The 24,335-nt window shown below is 37.5% G+C and overlaps 1 protein-coding gene across 4 annotated transcripts in view; it reads left to right on the forward strand.

Annotated features, from left to right (window-relative positions):
• Window positions 1-24,335, forward strand: part of LOC131033816 (uncharacterized) — a 98,683-nt gene that overhangs the window by 54,173 nt on the left and 20,175 nt on the right. For all 4 annotated transcript variants that reach the window (XM_059218498.1, XM_057965104.2, XM_059218497.1 and 1 more), the window contains exons 3-5: window positions 5,141-5,178; window positions 20,943-21,053; window positions 21,315-21,394. In XM_059218498.1, coding sequence (XP_059074481.1) covers window positions 5,141-5,178; window positions 20,943-21,053; window positions 21,315-21,394 — 229 coding nt within the window. The remainder of the gene's footprint in view (window positions 1-5,140; window positions 5,179-20,942; window positions 21,054-21,314; window positions 21,395-24,335) is intronic.

The following is a 24,335-nucleotide window of genomic DNA, read 5'->3' on the forward strand; positions in this document are numbered from 1 at the left end:
TGCATGCACTTGAAAAGTTTCACCAATATCTTGTGGGTAGCAAGTTTATAGTGAGGTTTGATCATAATAGCCTCAAGTATTTCATGGAGCAAAAAGTATTGAATTAAAGACAACAACGTTGGGTGAGTAAGCTACAAAGGTATGATTTTGATATTGAATTTTTTAAGGTGAAAAATAATGTTGTTGTTGATGCATTGTCAAGAAATCCTACATTTTGTTCACTTTTAGAAATTTCAGCCACTCGGAAGGATCACATATTAGCAGAATATGCAAAAAATCAGCATGCTTGTGATATTTTAGATGGTAAAATTGATGATGAGAGGTATAAGGTGCTTAATGATATCATTTATTACAAAGATAGAATTTACATAGTTCTTGATTGTTGTTCATAACAATTAGCTTGCTGGTCACCCTGGTTATTTGAAGACATGCAGGTACATTTGTGGAAGATTTTCATGGAAGGGTACTCGGATGATGCTCTTAAGCATGTGGGAGAATGTCTAGAGTGCCAAAGAAACAAGGCTGAAGTTTCTTTTCCAATAGGGCTGCTACAACCACTTTCAATTCCTAATCAGAAGTGGGAGCAAATATCTATGGATTTTATTATGGGGTTGCCTAAGGCAAATGGTAAGGATTGTATTTTTGTTGTTGTGGACAGACTAACGAAACATGCTCATTTCATGTCAATGCCTTTCAAATTTAAAGCACCACTAGTTGCTGGTCTGTTTTTTGAGCAAGTTCTCAGACTTCATGGAGTGCCAAAGAGGATTGTAAGTGATACAGACCGCATATTCATCAGCACTTTTTGGAAATATGCTCATTTCATGTGTATGCCTTTCAAATTTAAAGCACCACTAGTTGCTGGTCTGTTTTTTGAGCAAGTTCTCAGACTTCATGGAGTGCCAAAGAGGAAGTTGCTGATAGAGACCACATATTCATCAGCACTTTTTGTTCAAGAATTGATGAAGTTGGCTGGAATGGAACTTGACCATAGCACTAGTTATCATCTTGAAAGGGACAGTCAAACTGAAATTGTAAACAAGTGGCTTGAAGGTTACTTGAGGAACTATGGTTTGGATCAGCAAAAAGCATAGGCAAAATGGTTACATTTGGCAGAATTTTGTTACAACACTACATATCATATGATCATTGGCATGACTCCTTTCAAATCTTTGTTTGGTTATGAAGCTTCTACATATGTGAATTTGGTCTTTTCTGATTCTAGAGCTCCAAAAGCACTTGAATGGGTTTAAAAAAATCAAGATATCCTCAAAGCACTCGAGGAGAATATTCAAATTGCACAGGAACAGCAGAAGAAATATGCTGATCGCCATCGAGTTGAGAGGTCTTTTGAGGTCGGAGACTTGGTATTTGTGCATCTTCAACCTTATAGATAATCTTAATTTAAGATAAGTGGGGCGGAAAATCTTAAACCTAGATTTTATGGGCCTTTCAAGGTGACTAAGAGAATTGTTGAGGTAGCATATGAGCTAGAGCTACCATCTACTAGCAAGATTCATAATATATTCCATGTTTCATGCCTCAAAAAGGCACTTGGACAGCATGTCATACCTTCCATGGATTTACCTCCCATGGATGAAGAGGGTAAATTGATACTTATTCCAGAAACAATTTTACAATGGAGAAAAGATTGAGGAATAAAGTAATTTCTGAATATCTTATCAAATGGAAGAACTTGCCCTTAGAGGATGCAACATGGGAAGGAGAGGAGATTCTTAAGCTTCCTAATCTTCAAATGCTTGAGGACAAGCATTCTTTGGTTGGGGAGGACTGTAATGTCCCCAACTCAAATCAAGACGCTTAGCTGCAGTTTGGTTGTCCTTTCCTTGGATTACGTAAGAGGAAGTGGACGTAGAGCATCATTGGGTAAGATATGGAGTCCTTAGCTTGTTTCTAATTTCTAATTTTAATTTGAGTGCACGTGTTTTGATGCAACTTAAGTGAACTTAAGCTATTTTAAGCTGGGCATGTCTTTTTAGGCAATTTTAAGTTATGCTTGGCCAAGGGACTTAAGTTGTCCCCTCTTTTATGTACTTAACTTTAAGTGACTTAATTAAAACATGTGACAAAAGCCAAGGTGGATGCCCAACTTCAAGAGTTCTTATTGGTGCACATTTTAGGTTTTTATTTTGGAGCCTTAGATTGAGAGGTGGACTATCAAGGGTGGAGATTGACTCATCTTTTTAGAAGTTGTTATAAACACCCTAAGGGCTCATTTTGGGATCATGATGTGAGGAAGTTTTCTGTTTATTGCTGCTGCATCTTGGCCTGAAGATTGAAACCCTTAAGTATCCTTGATTTCAGTGAGACATATGGGCTCTCCCTAGACGGAAGAGTGTGTTTCAGTGGAAGAACCCTGGTTTGTGAAAATCTAGCACATTATTATTTCTGGGCTGCAAGTATTCATTAGGTTTGGAGACCAAATCGGTGGAGAATCTCAGTACTGGAGACTCAGATCTGGAATCATCTACAGCTGCAAACCATCAATTTCTGAGCACTTTACTGATGGCTACCGAGGAGCACATAAAACAGACATAGTGTTGACCATTTTGGAAGCCTAGGGCCACTATGCGGGCCGCTAGGGTTTGAAAATTATTCTGAACCAGTTCTCAGGTATTTCTGGTATTGAAATCTGCATATTTATCTCTGCTCTTTTCTCAGAAAGTTTAATGAAAGACATTGTATTTCAGTTCTGAAAATTTTGGGCAGTAATGAGGGTTTTGTTGTATTTTTCTAGCTCAGAAATAATCTAATATCTATTTTTATTAGCTGCACAAATCAGATCTGAAATCTTATCAGAATTCTGGGTTTGAAATGAAAATATTTATATGCAAATAAATTTCCAAATTTTGTGCCCTAGTTTGCAGAAATTTTTGTCTTTGTTTTTAGCATCCCTATTTGGGGATATTACAAACGATGGTAAGTTTCTGCACTTAGAAAATTAAACCATAAACATTAGGAAACTTAAACTTGATAACTCCTATAAAAAATACTGATTTGGATTACAAGAATCTACAAACACATTACACTGAAAAGAAAACAGTATATAACTCTCAAACTTGCAAATGTTCTATCATTAAATCTGAAAAGAAATACGTTGCACTGGCTCAAAACTGGAATCAATGAATCAATTGCATGTGGAAGTGCACTATACCTTGGATGAGTCAAACTGTCTAAAATCTGAAAGTTTCCCAAGTCAAGCACATCAGCTGAAACTAGAACTGAAGCTAAAGATGGCGCCTAGCTAAATTTGAAAAAGGTAACTGCTTAAGAGTAATACAAAATAACAAAATCATGAGAACCAAAGTCTAAACTTAGACTTCTAAATTAGGAACAGCATGCATGTGCTCTTTCTACATAACTGAAAATTCTGAAAGCATTCTAATTCTGGAAAAGGATGAGGCTAGAACATGTATACATGCATGCATCCTGTTCATGCTGATCTCTCAGCTGTGCACAGGAAAGAGGCTGATGTGCTGCTGATCTGGAACTGCTGAAGTACACTGCTACTGAAGAGCACCTCTGCTGTGAAGAACATGGGCTGAGCAGCTAGGTAACAGAAATTGCTAGCATTAGGCATACCATCATTGTATATGGATCCAAATTGGATGCAGAATTAGTATGTAAGCACCTTGAGGATTAATTGCTCGCAGAAGCCAAGGATAGCATCCATGAGATGTTACACCTGAGCAATTTTCACACAGCACACTGCATATACGCATTGCCCCTTGATTCTGAAGTTTGGGAAACTAGGTTGCAAGACTTGGATGCTAAGATTGGTCCTGGTAACTGATAAACAGAGAGTCAGTTGATTTGAAGATGTAGTTCGGTCTTTTGTGGATTTTTTTTGAGCTATAGCAGAATTTTGAGATGGAAAAAGGAAGAAATCAATAATTGGATGTCACCAACTTGGATATGATCAACCATGATGACATGGTAGGTTCTGAAGGCACCGGCAGTTCCAACGGGAAGGTAACGATTTCTACACTCTTCGAGCTTATTTATAGTAACTTTCAGGTTAAGTTAACCCATGTGTTAGGTATTGGGTAACTTATTGCTAGTTAAGAGGTAGCTATTATTTAACTCTTTTCACATAACTACCTTGGGTTGTAATAAAAAGAGTATTAGAATCATAAGGTAGGGATATTGTGGATCACCAAATATTCTGAGAATTTTTTTGTTAATGATTAAATGCATGTCTTTGTGTACTGAAGAAATACTTAGAATATCAGTAAATCAGCAGAAAAATGTTATGACAGTTTTTATGCAACATAGCTCTCTTATCTATTAGATTTTCTGTTTTATTTCTGCGGATGATCTTTGCATGCTTGTTATGATTGCTGTACTTGGAAGATCTAGTTCATTCCAGTTCTTTGTCTTTTGCTAGGTAAACCTCACTAGTAATTAGTTAAAATCAGCTTTGGAGAAGCGAATCCATTAGCATTCTTTCATGCATTTCAGTGCTATGTTCAAGGTGTGATGATAATTTTTCTTTCTCATAGACAACTTTGTTTGTTTGTAAAAGTGCCTATAGATACCATTGTTGTATGCTTTTCAATGGTATTGGTTGAAGGGGAGCATCACCTGCAAATAGAGGGGGGACTATTGCCTTGGACACTGCTCCTATAAATTTTTACTTTGTCAAATTTCAGGGATAACAAGAGCAAGGGGTGAAAAGCATTTTTTTACTGTCCAATATATGATATTATGTTATATGTAATGTAGTAGAATCTTGGGAAGTGACAAGGGGATTCCGACTGATCTTAAATTGCTCACATGGCTGATGGGTTTAAAAAATTCTTAGGATATGAAGATGACCTAAATAAATAGAGAATCATTAGGATAGAAATGTATAATAATATGTCGTAGAGTCTATGAAATTGGTATTAGTTCTTTCACTTCAAATATAGCCAAAATAGCATAGAACTTAAATTGTATGGATGAAGAACATTTTTTAGACCCCCAATCCATGGTTATTGCTGCCATGATTGTAGGTAAACTGTAATATTTTAGTGGCTATGCTTTTTCAAGTGTCAAATTGGCTATATAGAGCATACATTGTTGATTTATTATTTTTCTTGGATTTTATTCTAACTCTCAATTTTGATTTCCTATGTAGGTGTGTCAAGATGGCAATTGTTCATGACATTGCTGAAGGTATAATCTAAAAAGCAGTATTCTCCTTTGTACTTCCTGATTTCATTCCTCTAGTAGAACTCCAAACTACCCTACACTTGCACTGCCAGGTTAAATTGTGTTTTAAGATTTTCAAGATTTTACTTGGACTCCTAATTTGCCTTTTTACCTAGGTTACTGTTTCTCGATGTGAATGCCTCTGCTTGGACCCAGCTGTTAGTTTTTTGATATCATTTTTAATCAAAAGTAAATGATTTCATTTTATTATTTCAAAAAATATATGGTAGATATTGATGTCTTTGTTTGGTAGGGAACTATTTGTGACAAACTCTGGTTAACAAATTTTAAGCTACGCATGCTTTGTGAGCTGGAAAGGTCATTGGCTTTTGGTAGGGAGATTTTCAAAATTTTGTTTTTGCAGTATAATTGAACTAATGATATATTTCATGCCCCTGCCATGAGATTAATGCCTTTACAAAACAAATCGCAGCTTTAATAACAATTAAGTTTGGGTGATGAAATAAATGATATTAGCTACGGGCCAACCAAGTTCAAAAGAGAAAAATAGTGATTCAATGTTAGGAACCGACAGAGGTAAAAGGAATATAACATCTGCAATTACTTAAATTAAAATGGTAGTGATTTACTTTAAAGTGGTCCGACTGAGATTAGTTAAGGGGCAGTGATTACCAAACAGATTATAATTAAAATTGAATAAAGCCTGTCAAGGCAGCTGTCATGTGTGTTATTTATACAAAAATTTGGACTTGGCAAACCAAAAATTTGGACTCAGACTCGGACTCGTGAAAGACTCGGCAAGGACTCGGCAAAAAAAAAAAACCGTAGTTTTACAAAAAAACATAATTAAATTAATGCATTTAGAGAACATAAGAGCCATAATTGAAACATTACACATGTCATATGATTTACAAACGCGCAATATTTGAAATTTGAAATACTAAATCTAAATACCTAGATTTCTTCAATGCTAATTATGTTGTTATATGGAGCCTAATCAGACTCGAAGGTTAAATTTTCACTACTTCCATCAGCGCAGTTTCCCCCTATATTTTTTGACGGGGGTTTGGGGGCAGCGCCCCCAAGTTGGGGTCAAGGGGCAGCGGGTGTTATTTTATATAGGCGTCGGGTGTTATTTTTCTATTGGCAAAAAAACCCTTCATGAGATATTTCACTCCCTCAATTACGCCAAATGAAGGTTAAAAAAAAAAAAAAAACTCACTTTTAAAGCTTGCATGACGTTTTCTCTGGGTCGCACGAGTCCATCTAAAAGGCTCGCAAGTCCTTGCAAAAGACTCGCGAGTCTTTGGACTCGCCAATACTCGCCTCGCGAGTCCTTGGCGAGTCGACTCATGGCTCCCATGGACTCGCAAGTCCGTGGCAAGTCCACGAGTTTTAAAACTATGGTATAAATAACACTCACATATATACATACATATATGTTTGCATGTTGATGATGCTTAGTAAGATTAATGCTTAAGTGTATGCCTCTGTGGTAGTAAATAGCTATGCATATTGTCTGAAATCCACCTTGCGAGAGGAAGGGCCTGAGGTTTAAGAGAAGGGTGGTGATGGGCTCCTAAGTAGGCCATCCTAGAAGGACCATTGCGGCCTATGACAAAGAGGACACTTACAGAGTCAAGTAACCCCTTACAACCTCCCCCCAACCGCACAAGATGGCAACTGTCTTCCGGAAGATGAGACATTAATGGGGAAAGTAGGTACAAGCCGCCTAGCAAGCAAGAGGGTTGTGGTAGACATCCACTCTTGGGTTTGGTGTAGAAATGGCTTCAAGCAGACCCATCACGTCTCTTCCTCCAAACCTTGATATGCTTGCATTATTTGATAATCTATGAATATGATGTAATTGCCTAACCCTAATGATTAAACATATATATATATATGTGTATATTTGCATATGTTTTTCATGTTGTGATTGTAGGAATCCAATCCAAGATCCTGTCATTAAAAAGATATTTTTTTGGTAAGTTGTAACACTAACCCTAATTTGTTGCAATTGTGATTTTAGGGAAAATTCTAGGGCAAATTAGGAAGGGGACTTTACAATTGGTATCAGAGCATCTTTCCTTCCATCCTATGAAAGGTAGTTAATGCAAACTAGCCAGAGGGCTCAAAGGGCTTTAGAAAGAGAAAGAAAAAAGCTTGTGTTCACCGAGCATTCTGCACCAAGCAACACCATGGACGGACAGATGAGTAATAATTTATGGGCCTTCATGGAACAAACCACTCGAGCTTTCATGGAACAAACCACTCAAGCCTGCATGGAACAAAGCTAGAGGAATGAAAGTACCACCCAACTACTCCTTCAAGCCATTCAAAAAATGAGCAACAATAATTCTCAACCCAACCAAATCAATGGAAGGGAAACTAACTCTAATCTCTTTGAGAATAATAATAACATCTGCCCAAGGGTATCCAACCCTAGGCCAACAAGACCTTCCTTCCTACCTAGGGAGGAACACGTGGAAGAGGAAGAAGCAAACATACCACCCATGGATGATGTTGACGAAATTGTGGAAGCATACCTCGACTTGACCTCGACTTGACCTCAAATTTTGGAGAAATGTCTCTTTTAAGGATTACTGTGATGCGAAAATGAGAGCTGGCCCTAATAAGAAAAGAAAAGGGCAACACAACAAAGACCTAAAGGAAAGGGTGAGTAAGATGACTCTTCCATGCTTTGATGGATTGAGAGAATTCATAGCATGTTCATGGGTCTAAAAGTTGGACACTTATCTTTCACTAAGCCCCATGATAGAGGAAAATGCCATAAAATTTGTTGTGCTCTATTTGTTAGGAATGACCCATGAATGGTGGCACCATGGCCTCATTACCCAAGGTCATCAATACATAACCGCTTATGACAAATTTACACAAAAACTCATCAAAAGGTTTGATCAAAAGCATTTGGAATGTCATTTCAAAGAATTGACTCAACTTAAGCAGCAAGGAACAATGGAAGAGTTTGCCACTGAATTCCAAAAATTGGCCGTCATGGTACTTGATATCTCTCAAAGGAGACTCACTTACTTATTTGTGAAGGGATTGAAAGAATCAATTAGTAGCTGAGTAAGTTCCTTAGACCCAACAATTCTGAAAGAGGCAAATTCAAAAGGTAATGAAATTTGATACTAACCCATCAAAAGATAAGCTCAAAAGATTTACATCAAACATGCACTCCAAGGATCCTCATAAAGATGAAAGGCATAAGAAGGAACTCCATGGAAGAGCATGCTTTCATTGTAATGAAGAATGGGAACATAAACGTGTATGCCGAAATGGAAATGCCCAAAGACAACAAGATGACCTAAAAAGGAAGAATTTGTGTTGTAAGTGCAAGGAACCATGGGAATGTAGACACATGTCCATAAGATTGAAGCAACCACCAACAAAGAAACAAAAGAAAACCCAAACAAGATAACAAGGCATGAAGAAGATCTAAAGAGTCTACAAACAAAAGAATGGACTACGAACAAATGGAGCTTTGTGGAAGTACAAATCTAGTGATCACAAGACCTTCCTATTTGTAATATGTAAAAACAAGATCTCTGCAATAAAATTTGTAATGTGGCAAGCTTGAAATCTCTTTATAAGATGCCAAAGTCTCCTTATCAAGTTAAGGGACAACCTTTTCATTAGACTTTGTAGAGTAAAGATGAATAAATGAATCATTCTAGTAAATGAGAAGGAATCTAACAATGCAGATAGTCATGCGTATGCTTCGTTTTTGGATATACTTATGTGTATACTCTGCACTTGGCATGTCTAATCCATAAATATCTATGATTATCATAAACATATTCCTATCATCATGAGATTTCTATTTTGGGTTAATCTAGAATTTGAGAATAACAAGAGTGAACCAAAAGAGATATAAATTTATTTAGGAAAGAATATTTCATTTGAGGTCATAGATGGTGTCATGCTTCATAAGTATTGACATTAGGAGATATTGGGCAAACAGTGGGACAACCTAACCATTTACAAGTGATGCAAAACAAGAATGAAAGAAACTTACAAACCATGCCCCGCCTAAACAATAATGAAGAAAATTGTCTTTTCAAAAAGACTTCACAATTTTCTTTGTCGATCCGAGACAAACATTAATGTAGATAAACAAGAAGGAGAAGAGATCTTTAACCATCCAAATATGAAGTTGCTTGAGGACAAGCAATTTCAGGAAGGGTGGACTATCATGTCCTCGATTGGACAAAGAACCTAAATAAGAGATCGTCGTACAACTTCTTTTCCTAACCTAACCCTATGATAATACAAAGAGGCATAATCAATTAAGGGGCAATACCATTGTGATTAAGGAGTGATCAAACTTAGGCAGCAAATTTATTAACTAATGTTGTGATCCCCATGAAACAACGATCTCAAGACAACATAATAAGCAATCAAGATAAATAAAGATTGTAATGAAAAGGTGCGATCAAAGGAAACAAATAATTAATTAGCAGAGAGACATAACTCTGTTGTCGGGTAATTACATGTGTTAATTTGTGTGTTAAAGGTCGGCAGTTAACTTGACGGTTGCCGACAGTTGGCACCGGGTAATCGTGTCGACACCTATATAGTTGTCCTTGTTTCCAGTTTGTGGGAAGGATAGTACAGGCTGATGTTATCTGATGTACTGGCACATGTTATCAATGAGAATGCAGTATTAAGTTCATCTATTTGTCTGCATCTGTGTATATTGTCATATTCTAGTTATTTGCAATGCACTAAACACACACTCACATCCGTAGGGAAAACATCTGGTGCCGTTGCCTAAATTAATCCGGAGCACGGGAATATACTACATGGCACGTGGATAATGGGACAACCATTGCCCGAAGGGACGAGCAATAACCCTGACAAAGAGCCTAAAGAACTGTTTGAGGGAGAACTAGCACTTACGAAAGATTTCTCCTACATCCTCCAGGCGGCGATCGAAACACATGTACGAAGAGAAGCCACCACCGAGGATGTTCCAGAGGATGCTGTGTGGAGTGCGCTTGGTATAAGCCCGACGGTAAATCGTTTGATGAGCAACTTGCCCAACCTTCTGGCATAGGCATTTTTGGCTCTTCAAAACCGCAGGGAAGACACCTATCGGGAGAACTGACAACAACAAATCCTACGGTAGTTTTACAAGCGCCAAGAAGAGGAGCGCGATGAAATTGAGCGAGGGGTAAATAATCCCTGAGCTGTGTACGGGCGAAGGACAATAAACAAGAACACCCCCATTGTAATGAGTATGTCAGTGACATACATTATATACGAGGGATGAATTAATAAAAGTGTTCTTTTTAATATGATGTCTTGTTCTATTTCATAAGGAGAATTTAGAATTAGTGCCCAATTTGCTAAATAAGGACAAAAACAAAAAGGAATACGTAGGGGACTCTGAAGCCGCCCAACGAGCATTAATTCTTGAACAACAAGCAGAACAAAGAAGAAGATTCAAGAGGATTGCCGAGGAAGGAAGTGACGGAAATGGAAGCAATGGCTTTGGCGAGGGCCAAGATGCGATGCTAATCGAAACCACCAGGAAACGGTTGGGGGATTTGTCCCTCACGTTGGAGGAGATCGGTGACGGGAGTGCGGTCGATCCGTACACACCATTTAGGGGAAACGAGACGAGAAGGGAGAAGGGGACCGAAATCGAGAACAGAGAGGTCGGGGATACCGGTGCGGCCGAAGGTGTCAGAGGGACACAGGGGCATGGTACGAGAAGCAATCTGTTTGGCTTGGCGGCATCCAATCCTAAAAGTCAGAGTTGCGTAGTAGGAACCAACGCACCAGTTTTTGGAGGACCAACCTCTGGAGGGTCGGGTTTGGGAGGCAGAGGCATAGCGCAACCAAGAAGTGTGATGGCAAACAAACAAAAATTGCCAAAGTTTGCGGGGGATGGAAAGGAAGACCCCGTACAACATTGCCGTACATGTGAGACCATCTTGTTCGCCAATGGGGTGGTGGACCAGGCTGAGTGGGTGCTGCAATTTCTGGCCACATTGAGGGGAGTAGCCATTGATTGGTACTTCGACATAGATAAACAAAAGGTGACTACATGGGCCAACTTACAAAAAGAATTTCAAGCAGAGTTTCGGCTACTATGAGACGATAATGAAATTGTGGCCAAAATCTACAGTACAAAACAAGGTAAAAAGGAGACGGTCCATGCGTATGGCCGGAGGCTGAAAGAGTTGTTGGGGAAGATGGATAGCCAGCCAATAGACGGGCTAAAGAAGAGATGGTTTGTGGAAGGATTGAGGCCTTCTCTTTAGAAAAAAATGAAGATTGTACCGCCCACATCATACAGCAATGCGTACAACCGAGTGATGGACCTGGAGAGTGAATATAAAACATCTAAAAAGAAGGACAAATCCTCATCTGACGAAGATGACTCCTCGGAAGAAAGAAGTAGCGGCGGGGAATCCAACAAGAAGGTCCAGGCGCTCTAGAAAGACATGGAGCGAATGATGAAAGAGTTTAAAACAACGAAGGGGAGCACGAGCAAAACCGAGGAAGGCTATTTATGGTGCACTGAATGCAGAACTGACAAGCACACGAAAGGTTCTTGCCCGAAGAAGGCCTGCTGTGAGGTGACTCTTCACAAGAGTCACCTCTTATCAAGGGGGCAATAAGATATAAAGGGAGAAGCGTACGGAGCAAGAGCGGGGACCAGGAAGCAAATTGAATCACATAGGCAAGGATTGAACATCAACAATTGTCCAAAAACATATCCCGAATCATAAATCATCATCAATAAATCAATCTCGAAGAACACAAGACACCAATTGACTAAAGACCAGACATCAAGAGGATTAGTTCCACCAAAATTGCTTAGTAATCAATTGAATCACATTGGCAGATCAAATTCTGTAGTGACAATTAGACTGCAACAAGAGCATCAAACCCAACAAGTAGCATTAGATCAAACAAGGTCACAATCAATAAATTAATAAACAACAGTTGGGAGATTTCAGTCTAATCATTACATCCAACATTCCTTGGTATAAACTATAAATAATACTCACATATATTTTTCATTCCATTATATATATATGTTTTTATGTTGATGATGATTAGTAAGATTAATGCTTGTGTATGCCTCTATGGTAGTAAATAGTTATGCATATTGTTTGAAATCCATGTTGCGAGAGGAAGGGCTTGAGGTGTAAGAGAAGGGAATGGGCTCTTACGTAGGCCGTCCTAGAAGGAGCATTGCGGCCTAGGACAAAGAGGGCACTTATAGAGTCAAGTAACCCTTTACAACTTCCCCCCAACCCCAAAAGATGGCAACTATCTTCCGGAAGATGAGACATGAATGGGGAAAGTAGGTACAAGCCGCCAAGTAAGCAAGACGGATGTGGTAGACATCCACTATTGGGCTTGGTGTTAAAAATGGCTTTGGGAGAACCTGTCATGTCTCTTCCTCCAAACCTTGATATGCATGCATTATTGATAATCTATGAATATGATGTAATTGTCTAACCCTAATGATTAAACATATATATGTGTATATTTGCAATTTTGCATATGTTGTTCATGTTGTGATTGTAGGAATGCAATCCAAGATCGCATCATTAAAGAGACATTTAGTTTGAAGACATAACCCTAACCCTAATTTGTTGCAATTGTGATTTTAGGGCAAATTAGGAAGGGGACATTACAGCAGCGCCCAATTTTGAAGAGGTGCAACTCTTGCAAGGGCAATGGGCTTTACAAAAGATGTGACTTTCCTGCACAATTGCAGATATGAAAGGGGAGACCAATTCATTTGAGAAGGCATCATCTACAAGCAATTATAACAAATTAGATCATTGATTTAGAGCAGAAATACAGAAATATACTCAGCAGTACATATAATTTCAGAAATCTATTCATAAAAGAATTCAAATATTATTCAGGGGATTGATTGCCAATCGATCAAGAAATATTATTCAGCAGTAGTCTAATACATCAAGTGATTAGTTTTTAATTCTAGGTGGTATTTGCAAATTGGAAGGGATCCATGCTCCTGAGGTGAGCTAAGATTTGGAGGGATGGTGTCTTTTCCTACCTTTGGCATGCTAGGGACGGGGTCCTTGAATTCAATAGACTTGCAAATGACTGATCCTAGGTTTGCGACTAGTCCGGGCTTCCTCAGGAGTCTTCCCCTTAATAGCCTGTGTGGGGGATCGATTAAGGAGATAGACTATGGTGTGTACTACTTCTACCCAATATTTCTTAGGAACATTCTTGTGTTCCAACATTGACCTAGCCATTTTAGTTATAGTGCGATTGCGACGTTCTACAATGTTGTTCTGCTGAGGAGTGTAAGGTGTGGCTAATTGGTGTTTGATGCCATGAGTATCACAGAAGTTGGAGAAAGCGATAGAACAAAACTCCCCCCCTTTATCTGACCTAAGAGTGACCATGGGACAATCAAACTCTTTCTCTACTAAGGCCTTAAACTTTTGAAATACAGTAAACACATTTGATTTATGTCTAAGAAAGTACACCCACATTTTACGACTGAAATCATCAACAAAAAGAAAGAAATACCTAGAACCAATAATAGAAGGTGTATTCATTGGACCGCATACATTAGCGTGAACCAATTGTAGTACCTTTGATGCTTGTCATGAGTCACCATCCTTGAATAGTGTCCTGTGCTGCTTCCGAACCTGACAAGCTCCACTAACTCACTGATTCTGTATCTGAATCACAGGTAAACCAAGAACTTAATCCTCTCGAACAAGTTGAGCAAGATAGTGAATGTTTAGGTGGCCATATCTCTGATGCCAAAGACTGCTGATAGAAGATGATTTAGCTGCAAAGGCATGTTCAAGAGAATCACCTGTATCAACAAGTTTGTATAGACCATGATCCTCGATGCCAACAACCACAGTAGTGCGAGTCACATGATCTAGGAGCCAAAATGTGAAGTTTAGAAGTCCAATGCTCGTGCTAGGAGCCAAAATGTAAGGTGATAGCAGTCAGGCTCGATTTTCTTATTTGTAATTTTTAGGTGGCCGATTCCTCATCAATACACCTCCAAATTATCATAAAGAGAATCACCTAAGTCTTTTATCAAAATCGATGACCTCCAAATGGAACTTTAATGTTTCAATGATGTATAAGGAGCAAAATCGTGGTTAGGAGTATACAAATCGATCCTCACTTCAGACTGATAATATGAGCAACTAGCTTGTGATACTCCTCCAACAATTCCCTCAATAAGCTCGACTATCTCTCCTTGGTTCAATCTGATATGCAATGGATGACTAAATGGCCAATCTGATAATGTTTGATGCAACCACCATTTGATAATGTTAGATGCAACCACCATGACCAACAGAAAAACCCCTTGATATGCACAAATAGGAAGACTGAAAATGTCTTCCTCCCAATCGCAACCCCTCGGAAGGTCTTTCACTTCCTCAGTTATGCCAATCACCGGGAGTTCCCGTTCCCAAATGATCTTTTTCAGACAACCTTCTAGCTCCACAAGACAACACAAGAAATGATACTCAACAACTAATGATCAACAATGAGTTACTTTCCTCCCTTTATTTCATTCCTTCTAGAAGATATCCTCATGGGGGTAGGTACACTTTATTATTATTTATTACACATTAATTTAATTGCACTTTATAAAATAATATTATGTTAAAAATCAAAAGTGCACACGCCTCGTAATACATGTAATCTCCTTATTTTGCCTTTAAACCCATGAAACATGAAATGTGAAGCCATGAGCTACTGCAACTTGACCCCCAAATCATTCCTCTTGCCCTACGAGGGTCGGATGATAGGCCAATCCCGTGAAAATCTGAGGACTAATGAGAAGGGGACATTACAGTCCGCCCTCTCTGAAATTGCTTGTCCTCAAGCAATCTCAATGCTGGATGCTGCAGAATGCCCTCTCTTGCCCAAGTCGCATCCTCAACAAGCAAATCCTTCCACTTCATCAAATATTCCCTGATGACTCTATTTTTCGATCTGCGCTCCCTAAAGTCAATGATAGCCTTAGGTGCTAGTATCAATTTCCCCTCTTCATCAAGAGGAGGTAGCACTGTAGAAGGTACAACATGGTGTCCTATCGCCTTCTTGAGGCGTGACACATGGAAAACATTATGCACTCTTCCATCTGTTGGTAGTTCAAGCTAATAGGCCACCTCTCCAACTCTCCTAACAATCCTGGATGGCCCATAATAGCGCGGCTTAAGCTTTTCCACACCACTCTTCTTGAGTGTAGACTGCCTGTATGGCTACAACGTCAAATACACCATATCATCTAGATCAATTGACCGCTCAACTCGCTTCTGGTCTGCGTATGGTTCCTGCTGATTCTGTGCCTTCTGAATGTTCTCCTTCGATGATCTCACAATGTCCTGAATGGTGTCATTTGGATGGACATGTGGTAAGTAGTATTGTAACAATACTCACATAGGTGCGACCACTTAACCCATGCCTGTTGCTGCCCAGTTATATAGTTCCAGAGGTAACCTTCCACCCATTTATTCACATTTTCATAATGGAGTATCTATCATCCTGCACTGTACCATCCATAATGCTAGAGGCCCATGAGTCCTTAGCATATTCTGCAGAAATCAAATGCCTCCAATCCTCAGTAATCTCAATCATGGCATCCGAATGTGGCCTGCGTGACAATGCATCAACAACAACATTATTCTTTCCTTTGACATAAGTGATGTCAAAGTCATATGTGTGCAGCTTGCTAACCCACTTCTGTTGGCAGTCATTCAAATCACGCTGCCCTAGGAAGTGCTTCAAACTATTAGGGTCCGTTTTTATACTGAATTTGGAGCCTACCAAGTACTGCCTGAACTTGGCCAATGCATGCATGATGGCCAACATCTCCTTATCATATATGCTATAAGTGCGTTAAGGCCCTCTCAATTTCTGGCTCTCAAAAGCAATGGGGTGCTTGTCCTGCACCAATACCCTCTCCTGATGCGCTTGACAATAAAGGGGAAACCCACAATAATCATAGAATATCAAAAACGTTTATATTGGCTTCAACACAAGATTATTCTGCCCACACCTTAACTCCGCCATGGAATAATAATCTTGAGCCTTCAATACATGCCGTAAATATTCCCAGGGAACACAATATCAACATAAGTGGTCGGCGATATATTTCCCTTCGAACATTAGATTCACTTGGTATATATTAAATGATTCCCTCTTACTTCTTATGCCAATATAACTCTTTGAAAATATAATATTCAGAAAAACATATCCTTATTTCTCAAGATGAATACAAATACCCTCAGAATTGCAATTAATCGTATTACTACAAAATTGTCTGCAAGGGAGAGTTCACAAATTTGTCTCGGTCGTGGACTCCGTCACAAATCCACCCTTTCAAAAGAACTAGGTTTTCTTCCAGCTCCTGTATAAAGCCCTCCTGGAAACATCTAGAAGATCAAGCCAACTGGAAAACTTTACTAAATAAAGTGACCTTATAATAATATTTTATTATTTTATTGTTATTCAATTAAATTAATTAATATTAAGTCATCATATGAATATTTTAATATATATTTTGATAACTTAATAAAAATCAATTTAATTAAATGTCACCTTAAAAATTGGGGACATTAAACTGCAACACTTTGTTGGTTGAAATTTTTTTACACTTGGGGGATGTACAAAATTGTGGTTTCAGCCACAGTGTGTGAGTATGACTCTCCTAATTTAGGGAAGGCTCCCCCTATCTACAAACTAAACTAATCTAATATGGGTGGGACAACAGTCTTTCTTCTTCTTTCAAGAAAAACTATACTCTTTTCTCTTCACAAAAAAGTAATAGCAATTGGAAATAAATAACAACAAATACAGAAATGAGACTTTTTTGTAGGATTTTTGGAACATAAAGGGAAGCAAAGTTTCCATGAAGGCACAAAGACCTCAGTCACTTCCCCGGGACGAGAAAACAAAAAGAAAGCTCAAAGTTTTCAACTATCTATTCTCCTATCAACCTTTTTAGATGATTTTTTGCTAACTAAGCACAATATGTAGCAGCTCAAAGTTTAACTACATGATGCACTTCACCTTACATGCACAAGTATTAAAACTAGAAGTAGCACAAAGTCTACAAGCTATCTTCCCATTTTAGCTTTCCACACTAGTTTCAGATATGATAAGCAGCTCAAAGTCTGCAAGACCAAATTTGAAAACCAAACATATAACTCTAAATACAATTAGCAGCTCAAAGTTTGCAAGATTGAATTTAAATCTCCCTTGAACAATAAAACAAAAATCACAATCAACTCCAGAAAATGTCGTCACATAACAATTTGAATTGGCACAAAGTCTCAAGACAACTTGCCTCTTTTATTGAAAGCAATCTGATTTACATCTAAGCTCAAAGTCTTAGAGTGCACATACAAATTGACAAAATTTTGTTGCATCACCAAAAGATATCCATTACAATAGACCCCCTCAAGTATTTATAGGAGAGGAGCCTTGAGAAAAAGGTGGGAGGATCCTAACTATCTTGAGAATTTCTCTCAACCACCAAGACTTATTCAACAATTAACTATGACTTATTCCAATGACAGTCATAATTGAATTCAACTTGTAGTTGCTTTACATGTAATTACAAAAGTGCAAGTGATAAGTTAACTTGCAATTACAAAGTTATTTTTTTACATGTAACTTGTCAAAACAAAATTAGAAATGCATAACTAAAACTATTCCATGTGTCTAAAGACACGACTCTAACTGCATCATCCTTTGTCTATGATGATCTTCATGTCACTTCGGGATGTTAGAACTTGAAGTATTCTGGATCAGTGAAGACATCTTGAACCGGAACGAAAATTTGCATCCTTAATGATCTTTGTGTCCTTGGCCAACGAACTTCAACCTCATCTTCTTGCTTGGGGTAGTATTGGATTTTCAGGAGGGAAAGGGCTGCCTTCCTCTTTTCATGTTATGACCATCTTTGTCTTGAAAGCATTCTATGTTCTCAACCATGAATTGTTGTTGTATCTCTTCTTTGTATCATCCTCCAATCCTGAATTTTGCTTGCAAAATAAGGCCCATGCCTTAATCCATTGATTTGGTAGATCGTGTGTGCAAACCGAACTGACAAGGGAAGGGATAAACTGATGCAAAAATGGGCTCACAAGTGAATTTCGGATTCTGGAAGTTGCATTACATGTGTGGGAAAAACAAGAGCATTAACTTGCAATTGTGGAGAACAAACATGCAACTTCATATGTGTAATGGGTAAACACAAGTTTACACTTGTAATTGGACCTTTAAAACTCATTTTCAAGTGTTTTTTTAGTGCATTTTGGACCAATTTCGGGTTCCGAAAGGCTAATTGCAAGTAGACTTTAAATGAGAAAAATGAATGAAGGTGTGAAATGAGTGAATGAAATGGTGGGAATGGCATGTACGGATGATGGCAATGAATAAGAATGAAAATGGAAAGATTTAGGGAAGATCATATTCAACGAAATGGGAAGAACCTTTCAACTTGTAATCTGGTTTTAAAAGCCCAATTTTGAAAGGATGAATATTTTCCAGCTTAGAAATTTGGAATTTCACCAAAAGATGGTTAAAATTTTCCAGCCAAAGGGGTAGATCAATTTTTTTCATCTTACTTGCAATTGGGATTTAAAATCCCGAATGCAAGTAAAGAGGGAAAATGGGGAAAGACAATGCAATTCACAAATTGCTTTGCAAACTTGAAACAAAGGGGAAAATCTCTCACAAAAACCAATTTTAGGCAAGAACTAACAAAACTAACATATATACAAATTGATCAAGGAAACCAAAACAAACTAAAACAAGAAAAGAAAACAAGAAAAAGAGAAGAGAACATACCTTGATCAATCAAAATGACCTACCAAGAATAAGAAACAATCCTTGAAAGAGGAGAGAAAATCTCTTAAATAGACAACAAACCACACTCCAAACCCATATGGCGTTTTTGGAAAAACGCCATATGGATCAAAATGCCCATCCAAAGCATGAAAAATCGGTCAAGTAAATTATCCAACCTCCACGCCTAGGCCAAGCCAAAACGATTTAGGAGAGGTAACATTCGTGGCATTCCAAGAAGAAAATCGTGGCATTCAAAAAACACGTGTTTTGCTGTTTTAAGGCCATAAAACGAGCAATAACGTCTTCCAAATGGCATGAAAGGAGTTGAAAGATGCATGAAAATAGCAAGGAAACCAAAACGCCTTCTCCCTCCTTGAATCTCTACACAAAAATTGGTGGAAATCTTCAACAAAATCCCCCAATATTGCTGGTTGGGTTCTTGAGGAGGAATGACAAGTTTAAAATGCAAAGAACAAAAGAAATCGGGTTTCTTTCACCTATTTGCAAGTTTAAAAATGTTCTCTTTTTCATGCATAAGGCAAAATAGGGTTTGTGAGAGCAAACAACAAGTTTAAAATGCATGTAAAAGGGAAATAAAACTCCCTTTACAAGTTTTAAACAACTCAACAAAAGACTCGTAAAGGGAAAATAAAATTCCTTTTACAAGTCACAAAAATAACTTAAAAATAAACTTGTAATAGGGAAATAAAATCCCTATGAAACTTGTAATAGAGGAGAAAAACCCCTACCATAACTTAAAATCACTTAAGTGAAACTTTTTAAATGAATTACAAGTTTTATTTAAACTTTATAATTTAAAGTTCACTTGTAATATGTCCAAAAAGTTACTACAATGACTTAAAAAGGCAAAAAGCAACAAGGGGGAAATAAAAAGTAAGTAACAAGTTCTATTTTTCATAAAGTGCACTTGTAATTAACTTAAATTTCCCTACAACACTAAAACAAACGAAAATATAAAACTTGCAACTTAAGGAAAATTTCCCACTTGCAGTTAGGGAGAAAAAAGTCGAAATTGAAGGAAAAACATTGCAAACGAACTCATAATGCAATGAAATTCGAAACGTGGTTCGAGGATGGACTGAGGATTAAGCCAGTCCAAGGGCGAAGCAAAATTCTGTCACGGGAGCGTGCCTTAGAGTAAAATTTTCATTTTTTGACAAAAAATTCTATGTAATAGTCCACATTTTTGAAAACAAAAATGAGGACAACACACTTGTTTTGAAATATATGTTTTTGGATAGGAAAAGAAATGGAGGCCAGTCCTGTAATACTTCAATTTACATTAAGCCATACTGTTTCTTATCCATCTTTCTAAACACAGCTTTCTAAAAAAAAAAATAACTGAAAATGGTTTTCCATTTTCAAATGATGGACACCAGGGGGGGTGTTTGAATGATGGTTTGGGGACCGCCGTGTCTATGATCAGAGTCTCAGAGATGGCTAGAAATGCTTCATACATCCCCGCTGCCGAAAAGGCAGACATGTGAGTACATCTGTTTTGTATCTGGAGTTACATCCACCATGTTCAACTGTTTTTTATTTACAAATTAAATCGTGCTGATGCATTTTGTACTGTTCCCCTGTTATTGTCCTACATATCTATCTAATACTCTCTATCCGAATGTGTTTCTAATCAAAGCTTAGAAACTATTGTAATTCATACATCTTAGACATGTAAGAAAGGTGGATGCACTACATTTCTGAGACCATCTTCATAGGTTCTCTTTAAGAAACATGTATCTGAAAATAAATGTGGATAAATTTGTTTCATTTGCATGCCTTTTTAGAGAATTTTTCTGTGTTATTCATTTTACAGTCAAATTTTCTTTGTTATGCATAATTAGAATTTAAGACCATTAATTTGGATCATTGTGTTACCTCCATAGCTATTGTTGGTGACATTACTCCTTCAGATGGCATACCTAAAGAAGAAAAAAGCAGGAGAGAAAGGAAAGCTTTGGATGAGATGTGCGAGATTCTTGGTGGAGGATCGAGAGGTAAACTCAATAAAAAGTTCCACTTTGTTTATTGACCTATTGAGGTCCAGTGGCTTCACTTCCATGACACCTTTGTATTTTAGGAGGCTAAGATTTCATTTTCTATTTATGGCACTTATTCTTGATTGTTGGGCAAACAATAGTTGCATTTTATCTTAATCTTGATGAATGTTGAATTATATAGATTTCAACTAGTTTTAACAGTATATAAGATTTCCAAAAGCTTAAGAAGTACTAATCTTTGTAGGATTCAATGTACAGCTGAAGAAATTAGGGACTTGTGGAATGAATATGAAAACAACTCGTCTCTAGAAGCAAATCTGGTAAAAGACTTCGATAAGGTATGTCTTCTAGTGTATGCTTAAATAAATGAAAAAGTTTTGAAGCTAATTTTTTAAATTAAAGCTTTTAGAATGCAAAATTGCAGTTGTCACTTGTCAAGTGATCAGGCTGTGATTTGATAAAATTATGGTTGCACAAATTTAAATGAATATTTTCTCTTAATCTATTATGAGTTGTTCCGGATCATAAGCATGCTTTACTACTTGTTAGTGATTTTATTTGCATTAAGATTACAATAAGTAACATCTCTACATGTATAATAGTTATTGTCCTAGGATTTGTCTTTTCATTCTTTCAAGATTGAAGTGTTGTTTGGCTCCTCTTTTGGAAGCATTCTTTTTGTATTTTGAATGTGTATTCATTTTAGGTTGCTTTGTCTCTACGGTTGACATGTTTAGGTTGGTCTCTTTAGTGATATTTATTATTTTCACACATTATATTAATCAGCATTTTTACACCTAAAAAACACAGACAAAATATAGAAGTAATGAATTAGCATGAATTTTGTGCCTACTGAAGTACTATGGTATAGGATTTTTGAAATATCCCCTGCAGTGTATTGACTGAAAATACAAGGGATACTTGCTAACAACCTGTCTTTCCAATCTACGTGTTATGTGGTTTTGATTTTGCATGTTATGCTGACAGAGTGTCTCAGAAATTTTCAGTTTGATATGGAGTTTAATAAACACATATTTATCATGAAGTTCAGCTATAAAGGACTATTAATTGATAAGACACTCATCAAAGATGCATATGCCACTAAATTATGGAGTTCTATGCCAACTTAGACACACAAACACGCACCTACAGTTGCAACATTTTATCAAACAGTTTGCATGAATCCTCAGACAGTTATGAAATTAGAAAGAAGCCTTATTCTGCCTTTATTACCACACATAATGATCAAACATCTCATACAAATGTCTTCACTAATGACTGGATACTTATCATCTAACACTTAGAATTTCTGAGGACAATGGACAGCAAGGAAGAATTACAATTATTGGAAAGAGTGTACAGAATGCTGCCAAAAAGGAACCTGAAATAAATCGCCCAACTCGATGTGTGAAGAAGCAAGCTATACCCTGCCATTTGATGCCTTCAATCTGCCAAATTAACCCGATCCAAAAATCACCCCTGCTGCCATTTGGAAGGTCTGATAACAGTCGATGAACAGCAGCCAGCCACAATCTTTTCACAATAATAATCGCCTTATCTCCTTGAATGAAGCGATATTCTCTCTTGGACAATTTGGTGCCAAAATTGGACCAATATCAAAATTGTCCCTGCTGTAGCAATGGTGGACTGATAGTATATTATAGATCAGCTGCTAACCCTCGATTCTTCTTCAAAAAATGTTGCCTTCAGTCCTTAAGTGTGGTGCTACCCCTCTTCATGTGATTTTATGCCAATATAGAAAGCTATGAATAAAATCGAATGGTAAAGATGGACTGCCATGATTTAGCTTCAGACCTACCTGTTGCTGATCTCCCCCTAAATACTCCTCCAAAAAGTGCTTCAAAAGAATTACCTTTATCTCCTATTTCCAGCGCTGTCCCCTTAGCTGTGATACGATGCTGCAATGATGTAATATGAGTCAAATCGTGGGTTTGAAGCAAAAAAATTCGATTCGGTCTCAGGTCTGAAATATGATCAGCATACATCCAAATAAGACTCACAAAAGATCTCCAATTAAATCAGCTTCCTCTTCCAATAGATAATGATGGGTTTTGGGCTCCACTAGGATAAGTCTGAAAACTTCATGAACCCCAATCACCATGATCATGTATTAACTCGATAAGCTCTATATGGAAGACTAATTTGTCTCCCACTCTCAGCTGCAACCCCTTGGAAGGTCTTTGACTCCCTCAGTTATGCTATCTATGGGAGTTTTCGTTCCCAAAGACACTATTCTGCAGAAACCTTCTGGTTCTACAAACCCAATCAATTCAATTATCAACTCTTGGCTGCTTGAAGCTCAACTTGATCTCCTTTAATACTTTTTCACCCCAACATCCAGAAGCTTCTAGAAGTGACTTTATGATATAATATTTAATTAGTCACTTTATTAAATCAATTAAATATAGAGTCATCTTCTAATTTTTAATTTATTTGATAACTTTATAAATAATTAACTTAATATTATTAATTAAAATAATTAATTAAGCTATCCATGAAAAATAATAATAATTTTGGACAAATTAACTAATTAAATTAATTAATCAATTCTTCTCCAAAAAATGGGGACATTTACAATTTTCTTATTGTCGGGGATGTCATGTTTCAAATTTGAGGAGGAATCGAGCAAACTTGAAGAATATGTGGGGTTTTTCTAGTGTTAGGGATGCCATGTTCCAAATTTGAGGAAAATCCAAGCAAAATTGTGAAAGTTATGCAATTGCGGGATTTTCCTACAATCAAGGATCTCATGTTTCAATTTTGATGAAGTTTCGAGCAAAATTGTAGAAGATATGCAATTGCGCAAATTCCTTATGCACTGGGATATTCTCCTATTGCAGAATTTCCACCCCATTCGGGACATATCCGCTATACCCCTAAATATCTGCAATATATACATGATCCTTGGACTTCTACAATTTTCCACCAAGACCTCCATTGCAGAATTTCCACCCCATCAGAGATCTATCCACTATACCCCTAATTCTCTGTAATTATCCACATGACCCTTGAAATTCCGCAATTTTTCACCATCTCCGTTGTGGAATTTTGCCCCTGAATTTCCACGATTCCATGTACCCCCAAAATTTTTGTAGTTGTGTAGAAGGGCACATTTTTCTGCAATTTCTTTAGGAACATGTTTTTTTGTCTTCAACGAGTGCTGATAATGCTCCCGAACAGTAGTTTGAGGCATTCAAAACATGATTTCATGCCAAAACTTGGAATTGGTGCCTGCATGGGTGAATTAACATAAAAATT

Source organism: Cryptomeria japonica, chromosome 3, assembly GCF_030272615.1.
Source record: "Cryptomeria japonica chromosome 3, Sugi_1.0, whole genome shotgun sequence".
Lineage (NCBI taxonomy): Eukaryota > Viridiplantae > Streptophyta > Pinopsida > Cupressales > Cupressaceae > Cryptomeria > Cryptomeria japonica.